Below are 8,795 nucleotides of genomic sequence, written 5' to 3'. Positions count from 1 at the left end.
TAAAAAAGAGTAAAATATTTTTCATTAATAAAATATTGTTAATTATTTTACATCATTAAATTAGACACTTTTATTGAATATTTCTAATTTTTACATTAAAAATACACTTTTATTTCTTCTTTTCTTATTTTATTACATCTTTGTGTTTTATTATTTTTATATTCTTTATTATACTTTATTTTTATTCTTTTATATATTTATATTCTTTTTATATTATTTGTTTTTCTTTTTTGTTTCTATTTGTTTCTTGTATTATTTATCAATTTTATATTCATTTATTCATTCTTTTTATTTCTTTTTTATTAATTCTTGAGTATTGTATATTTCTTTATTATTTCATTTGTGTATTATCAAATTATATGTTTTATTGATTTTATGTTGAACAAAATATTGAATAAATCAATATTTTCATTCTTAATTATTCATTCTTTCTTCTGAAATGTTGTGTATATTTATTATATTAAATGAATATGATGAATGAATATCAATATTATTGTTTATTTGATTTTAAAAAAATAATAAATGAATATGAAATAATAAATGAAATAAAATAATGAAGACAATGAAATGATAATGAAATAGAATAATCTAATATTGAACAAATCAAATAAAGAATATATTGAATATATCATTATTGTTACATTATTATTTATTATTTCAATTATTAAATATTAATAAATTATTCATGAATATTTAATTGATATTTTACAATTTCATTTTCATTTTATTTAATAAATGAAATATAAATAATAAATGAATGAATAATAATTTAATATATGAAATAATAAAAAGAAAAGAAAGATAAATAATAAAGAAATATGATGTATTTAATATATAATATAATTTATTATCAAATATAATAATAATATCAAATGATGATTTATTTTTATTTCAAAATATTTTGCATCAATAAAAATGTTGCTAAATATTTTGCATCATTAATTTTTGCATCATTAAATTTTGCACTTTTTTATTTGTTGAAATAAAATTTGCATCCTTTATTTTTTTCATTCTTTTCTTCTTTTATCATCTCTTTTCTTTTATTACACTTTATCTTCTTTCTTTTTATATTCTCTCCTTTCTACTTTTATTCTTTCTTCATCATATCAAACTTCTTACTTTCTTTTTATTCTTTTATATCATTCTCTTCTTTTTCAATTATTTGCTTTTTTTCGTTGCCAGTCAAAATGTTTATATTGTTATTATAATACAAAAAGCTAAAATGGAATTGTAATGATGATGACAATGACAATACTATTAACATCAATTATTGTAGAATAAATGAAAAAGAGACACTCTTTATCATAATATTACTGAAGAAAAAGATAAAAAAAGATAGAAACATTAAACAAGAAAAGAATAACAAAATAAATAAAAATAAAGAAATTACAATGAAATAAAAGAATGAAATACATAGAAGAAATTAGTTATAATAAATGAGAAGTTGAAATAACTGAGACTAAATAAATCATTCTTCATAAAAAATTAACAACAATAAGAAATGAAATAAATAAATAAATAAAATACTAAATTACCAAAAATATTTGTGTTTGTAAAAGAAGATATTGAATTTATTGACTAAGAAGAAACTAGAAAATATTTTATCAGAACTATTCATCATAAAGAAGAAATAATTAAAAAGATAATAAATATGTATAATGATTGAACATCCTTAGAAAGACGATATGATTGTATTTCTACAATACAATTTGATGAAATATTAAAAATAGTAAATAAATTAAATGAATTTTTATTTAAATTTATTTTCAATAATTTAATATAAAATATGATATTTTATATTTTAAATAAACAATAATTTAAATAGAATGAATAATAAATGAAATAATTAATTTATGTAATAAATATGAATGTTAAACAATATTTTATTCAATGAAATATTAACTATTTATCATTATTTTTATTTCATTTTATTTAAAATGAATTATTTTCATTATTATTCATTTCATTACTTTATTAATATTTATTATTAGTTAATTTGAAAATACAACAATGATTCATTCTTTTTTCTTGTTATTTATTTGTTTATTATTTTTGTGTATTTCTGAATACATTCAAAAATGGCATGTCAGAAGCACTGAATGAAACTATAAAATATTCACATGCTTCGAATATCTCAGTTTTCATCTGGTCATGACGTGCATTTGGTGTGATAATATCTATTCAAAACTAACTGGTTATTATTTATTAATATTTATTATGAGTAGTTATTATGTAATAATATTATGAATGATTATTTATAAGGATTATTATTTATTAAGAAGAATTATTATGCATTAAGAATTATAATTTATTAAAGAAGATGCATATATTATTGTTACTGTTGTATGTACATTTGGATATAAGAATATTATCAAGGAATAGTGTTTGTTTAAGGGATGTGGAAGATAAAGGAGATGAGTCATAATCATTAGATTATGGATATCCTATCCTTAAAACAGCCATATAAAGAATGAGAAATATTATATTACTCATTAAAATCAAAATAAATCTCAGATAACAACTTAAATGAGGAATCATTTAAGTCGAACATGCTTGCAAAAACAATATTTCAATAGAAATAAAACATGTTGAAGAAAGTGATTCACTCACTTCTCAACATGATGAAAAACCTAAAAATAAGGTTAATCATAATTGATTTGTTTTTATGTTATTCTTCTTGAGACTGAATGTATCACATCTGAAACACAACATAAACCATAATATAATTGTTGTTTTAACTCTCTCTATGTTATTATTTGGTTATGACGGTATCTTTGAATATGAAATGTATTAGATAATATTGCAAATTGTACATCAATTTATTATGGTTGAATATTACATATTGTAATATAAGAATTGATATTTAATAATAAAGAAGGTAAGAAATACATATGGTGGGATTAATTAATGAAAATGATATAGTAAAGGTGTGGTTAAGACTAAAAGAAATTAGTCAAAGTAATATAGTGGGAATGAAATGCTTTCTTCTCTCTTTCATAAAATAAAAAGGAAATGAAATTCATTAAAATTAAAGCAGAAAATAAACAAAAGTTAAAAAGAAGGAATGAGTAGAAAAAGTTTGAGAAGATATTAATATAAAAGAAATAAAACAAAGAAAATGATTTTCTCATCTTCCTATAAAAACATAAAGAATAGATTAAACAAAGAAATTACTCTTTTTAAAATAAAAACAAGCTCAGAGATGGAATTAATCTCCATTGAACAAAGAAAAATAGAAGCTAATTCCTTTAACACTTAATTAATATTTAATATTAATTGCTTATTATTTCTTCTAATACAATTCTTCTTATTTTGAATGAAAAAAATAAAGAATAAATAAATAAATAAAAAGCAATCAATTTCTTTAGAGTTTCTTCTTCTCTCCTCCTTCTTTTCCTTTCTTAACTCTTTTCTTTTCTTCTTCGGATTCAGACTCACTGCTTGAACTTTCGGAACTCTTGGAACTGCTGCTTTCTTCACTACTTGAACTCTCAGAACTACTACTACTACTATTAGATGTTGTTTCTTCTTTCTCTTCTTCTACAACCTTTTCTTCTTTACCAAGTGTTGAATCTTTGCTATTCTCAAAGACTTTCTTATTCCCAATAATATCTTCTTGCTTTCTTGTATATTTCCCTGTATTAACTACAACATTTTTACTTCCTGCTTTTGTTTCAATCTTTCTTAATCTTTCTTCTACCATCTCTTTTCCTTTCTCTCCCATACTACTATCAGCATTATCAGCTAACGCATCGACTCGTGCACATAATGCAGCTTTAGATGCTATCACTCTGGAGATTTGTCCTTTTGCTTTTGCTGGGGCTTGTCCTATTAATGCTGCATGGAATATTAATCCATATTTAGGTGTTTTCTTCTTTGTTTTTAACGCTCGGAATAATGCTTTTTCTGCTCCTAAAATTTGAATTGTTGATCCTGGTGCTTTTGCTAAATTAATTAAACTTCCTGTATGACATATTAATCTAGCTCCTATTAATTCTCCTAATAATGTGGATAAATTTGGTGCTATAGCTTGCATTCTTTGTCTTAAATATTCCCATAATTCTTCTCGATATTCTACTATTTCAATGGTTTGTTTACAAAGTGCTTTAATATTCTCTAAATCTTCTTCTGATATTTCACTTCCCATAGAAACTATAGCCGCATTTTTAATTTCTTCTTCTACTACTGGCTCGACATATTCTTTCATATCTACATTCTTAGCATTTTCCCTCATCCCAATTTTATTTACTAATTGACAATATGCCATATGATCATTTATATATTTACTTAATTCAGGAAAATGCCATCCATACCATTCTCTTACTCTCATAGAATATATATTAATTTCTTTATCTAAATCATCTAATAATGATACAGCTTGTATAATCATAGTATCTATTTTCTCTGGTGAAAATTTGATCTTAAATGATGACCAATTATGTGATAATCCTAATTCCATACTATGCATCTCTTTCGGTGTAATTTCTGGTATTATCTCTTCAATCTTTTCTCTTATCATTCTATCTATCATTATAGTCCCATTAGGATATATCGTTTCTATTCCAATTTTATTCTTAATCATTTGTGATAATCCTGACTCTACAACTATTAATTTCCCTTCTTTTTCTTTCTTAATAGTTGCTTTTAAAAATTTCTGTAATGTACTCGTCATCACTCCATCATTTATTGCTTGGCATTCTTCTACAGCTTGTTCAGTATTCTCAAATTTTAATAAATATTCTAAACTAACTATCTCATTAATTCCTTTCTTCTCTATCTCTTTCTTAATCTTTTCTTCTTTCTCTTCACTTATTATCCCTTCTTCTTTAATTTTTATTAAAGCATATCCTGCTGGCGTCTCATGTAAGATGTACATCTTTTATTTTAGGGTTTCTTCTTCTTGTCTTTTTTTTTCTTTTTTTTTTTCTTTTTTTTTTTTAATATTATATTAATTTTTAAACCAATTCAATTTATTAATACATTGACTTAATTTTTTTTTAATTTTTGTTATAGGGCTTTTTTGAAAATATTATTCACCAAATTTTTCATTTTGTTGATGTCAGTATTTGTTAATTCATAGAATTTAATATTTGTTTGGTCTTCTTCACATAACTTGATGATAGTATAACTCAGAGCAGCTGCAACTACGTCATTCCATTGACGTGCACTTTTATAAATTTGAATAATAAGTCTGAGATATTCTGAGTTGTCTGATGTTTTTAAATACATTGTTTTGTTAAATGGATATATTGTTCCAAACGAACCAATTGAAAATTGAAGTGCTTCTAAGAATTCAGGAGCAGGATGATAAAATGGTAGAATAAGGAAACTCAATAGAGGATGATTTAATGATGTTTGGTTGAAGAGAGTAATGTTAGCGAACATGTTTTGATATTCTTTTGATTGTTGAATTAGAAGAATATCATTTTGATCAGCTATTGCATCAACGTTAGTAGCTCCTTTCATTTTTTGTTCTTCAAGGATATTTTTAATTTCTTGTTTTGCGGTGTATAAAGGGTCATATATTATAGATTGAGAGACTTGAGAGAATGTTTTAATGTATGATTCAATCAAATCCATTTTAATGTTAAAAATTGTTTGTGGCATTTTTAGAAGATTAAGAATTGATGTGTAATGTGGGATAATAAATTCTTCATATTTTGGGAGAAGGCTTATGACTAGTTCAAAAGTCTGAGAAACAATGTCATCATTTTGAGAACAAAATCCAATTGAAAGAATATCAGGGTATTGTGGGAAAGATTCTCCGATAGTGACTTCAGTAAATTGATTTATGAAATGACTGAAAAAATATTCTTCAAGTTGCCCACCAGACAAATGAGCATTTTTTAAAATCATTTTAAGCACGAGAATAAAACAGTCTTTACCAAAGGTAATACATATTTCTGGTAGATGTTTAATTACTAGTTTAAAATCACCTTTGAGTAATGAAAGACAAATACCTTCAGTTGGTGCTCCAGTTTCATTCCAATGGTATTGGAATTCTTTTAAGGTATTTCCACTTAAAACTGAACAAAGAGCTAATTGGAAATATGGGAATTCAAATTCCCAATCACAAGTAGGTAATATTTGATATAGTTTATGGTCTTTTGGTTTAAACCGTAGTTCATCAGAATAAAATAATTGATTGAACTTAAATGTTTTGTGTAATTTTCCATTTCTTCTAATAATTTCTGCTGCATAACTTACACAAAGTAGTGCAGAGAATAAATCCTCATATTCACATGAACAATAGACTTTTTCTAATTCTTCTAAAGTTAATAATTTTATAGTTTCTTTCATAAATTGATAACCAATGGCACCACGGGGTTTTGCTTGATGAAGGCTAAATACGTTATCAATTTCTAATGACTTATTTTTTACTAGGGAAGTTATTAATAAGATTTTTCCATTTTCTGGAATAAACCCTTTACTTATTTCATCAACCAATGACCAAGTTTCATCAATAGAAATTGGAAGAACATCTGGTTCACTTGCTATATAATGAGCAAGTGCTTTTTCAGTTTCATCAGTACCAATGTTATGAGAAACAGGACTTTTTTTTTGTGATATTTGAGCAACTAGTTGTTTTTTTTCATCTTCACTGATACAACTTTGATAGTCTTTTCCTAGTCTGAAAAATCCAATTGTAATCCATAATGCTTTAACAGCTATATTTGAAGGAATTATTTTCATGTATTCAATTAGTTTGCCTACAATATGAAGCTTAAGATATCTTTGAATTATGTCTTCTTTTTTCTCATCATCAGTTTTAGTTTCAAGAAAATAATTTTTCATTGCTGCTCTAAAATGTAAAGAATCAGGAGGAGAACAAATTAACATTTTGTACAACACTTCTATACCATAATACAAAGTAGTAGAGTCTTTGTTAAGAATAACCTCACATAATGATGCAAAGACATCGTTGTTTAGCCATAAATGTCTGAAAACATCTTCCTTTGAAATGTTCTTATAATAATATTTATCTCCAAATTGTTCACCTCCTATTTTAAAATATGTTCCATCGTCTTGTGGATATGAAATCTCTCTATAAATTCCGTTGCATCTGTCACATATTGACTCAATAATTCCGAGCATTGCCCGAACTTGAGATACTACATTAGAACGAATTAGCATACCAATTTCATTGAATGAATACCCAGCAGCCCATTGATCTTCTCCATGATTATATAAACCACTAAATGCAGCCAAATCAACTTCAAAAGGAAGGACTTCTCCTGCAAATCCAAATCTCATATTATTTATAGTTAACTCTGGATATACCTTAGGTCTTTCAACAAAACCCATCCAACTTGCATTAACCGATACTGTGTCTTTAGTAACTTCACAATGACTATGACCTTTATGAAGCATTTTAATAAAATCAACAGTTTCTTTTGAAGCAATTTCAGGTTTTTTAGTAGATTGATATTTCTTTTGGGGAGATGGAAACCCTTTAGTTTCAAATATTGGTTTAGTTGCTGTTCTTTTAGGCTTTTCTTTAATATCAGGAAGTCCTTTTGGCTGTTGTTTTAATCTGCAATGAGGACAATCATCTTCGTGGGTGCATGTTGTCAAAATAAGTGGTGGTTCCATTTTTATTATAACAAGATTAAGATTTTTTATTTTTTTCATTTATTTTTTATTATACGAACTTGAAATCTCAATTTATATTCATATTTTTCATGAAGAGAACAACTCCTTCTGTATCAGAGGAGCTTATTAAAATGATAAACACAACCGACTTTACTAAAGGAAAAGCAACAGGTTTGTATTCTTTGTACTTTAAAAGAAATGGTTATTAAACTTAAATAATGTAATAGAACGAATGCTTATGTTAAAGGAGATTATTAGTGCATGTCAAATAGAAAACGAAAGGGAAAGAAAAACAAATGAAGAACGTGATAAAAATGAAAAAGAACTTGAAATGAAATACCAAGTAATTGTTAAAGAAATTAATGATATTCAACAAAGAATCAAAGAAGTTGAAAGCACTTATGAATTATTAACACAACAAGAAAAAAGTCTTATGGATCAAATGAATGAAACACAAGAAAAAGAAAAAGAAGTTGTAGAAATTATTCGACGTCAAGAAGGGGTTATCAAAAGAAGAAAAGAAAATGAAGCAGCAATGAAACTGTTAGAAAGGGAAATCGAAGTAATATCTAAAGACATAATTGACGCAAAAAAAGAGAGACAAGACATTGATAAAGAAATTATGGAAATGAATAAACAAGCAGATATCAAACGTGAAGTACTTTCATTAAGAGAAAAATATGAAAAAGTTAAACCTAATGATAATATTTTAGAAATTGTAAAGGATAAAGAAAAAAGAAAAAAACATATTGAACAAGAAATTAAAAGCCTTGAAGAAAAATATTCTCAAGATATGAATGTCTCTAAACAAAAGATCAAAGAATTAGAAGAAAGAAAACCTGCTTTGATTGAACAAAGGAATGAGTTAAATAGAAAAATGGCAACACCAGATTTTGGTAAACAAAATAATGACGATGACTTATTATTCTAATTCATTTGTTATTTATTTTGATCTTTATTTTATTTTTGTAGTATTGCAAGCATTTCAGTCTTTACAAGTGTAATTCATTTCATAAATTAATTTTTTATTAAGTCAATATAAATGAAGGAATAAATTAATTCTTCTTTTAACACCTTTTATTTATTTTCTTTTTAATAAAGATTATTACTTAAACATAATGTATTGAAGATATAGAAGTAATTATTTTTTAATATAAAAAGAAATCCAGTTGTAGATATATCTATTCTTTTTAGTCTTTTTT

General features: G+C 24.8%; 3 protein-coding genes across 3 annotated transcripts, besides 4 other annotated features; 1 reads left to right on the top strand and 2 right to left on the bottom strand.

The window, feature by feature from the left end:
- Positions 1-2,070: 2,070 nt before the first annotated feature.
- Positions 2,071-2,332: a repeat region.
- Positions 2,194-2,665: a repeat region.
- A 24-nt stretch (positions 2,666-2,689) lies between these two features.
- Positions 2,690-2,857: a repeat region.
- A 77-nt stretch (positions 2,858-2,934) lies between these two features.
- Positions 2,935-3,263: a repeat region.
- A 101-nt stretch (positions 3,264-3,364) lies between these two features.
- On the bottom strand, positions 3,365-4,876 carry EHI_183900 (snoRNA binding protein, putative; the record flags this gene model as incomplete). Its single annotated transcript, XM_643074.1, has 1 exon — positions 3,365-4,876. The coding sequence occupies one exon, from the start codon at positions 4,874-4,876 to the stop codon at positions 3,365-3,367; it is 1,512 nt and encodes a 503-aa protein (XP_648166.1).
- Positions 4,877-5,007: 131 nt separating this feature from the next.
- Positions 5,008-7,593, bottom strand: EHI_183890 (uncharacterized protein; the record flags this gene model as incomplete). Its single annotated transcript, XM_643073.1, has 1 exon — positions 5,008-7,593. The coding sequence occupies one exon, from the start codon at positions 7,591-7,593 to the stop codon at positions 5,008-5,010; it is 2,586 nt and encodes an 861-aa protein (XP_648165.1).
- A 232-nt stretch (positions 7,594-7,825) lies between these two features.
- On the top strand, positions 7,826-8,524 carry EHI_183880 (uncharacterized protein; the record flags this gene model as incomplete). Its single annotated transcript, XM_643072.1, has 1 exon — positions 7,826-8,524. One exon carries the CDS (start codon positions 7,826-7,828, stop codon positions 8,522-8,524), a length of 699 nt encoding a protein of 232 aa, XP_648164.1.
- Positions 8,525-8,795: the final 271 nt, after the last annotated feature.

Source organism: Entamoeba histolytica, genomic scaffold (genome assembly GCF_000208925.1).
Source record: "Entamoeba histolytica HM-1:IMSS scf_1104750519087 genomic scaffold, whole genome shotgun sequence".
Classification (NCBI taxonomy): domain Eukaryota; phylum Evosea; order Mastigamoebida; family Endamoebidae; genus Entamoeba; species Entamoeba histolytica.
This window is presented reverse-complemented; position numbering and strand designations above follow the sequence as displayed.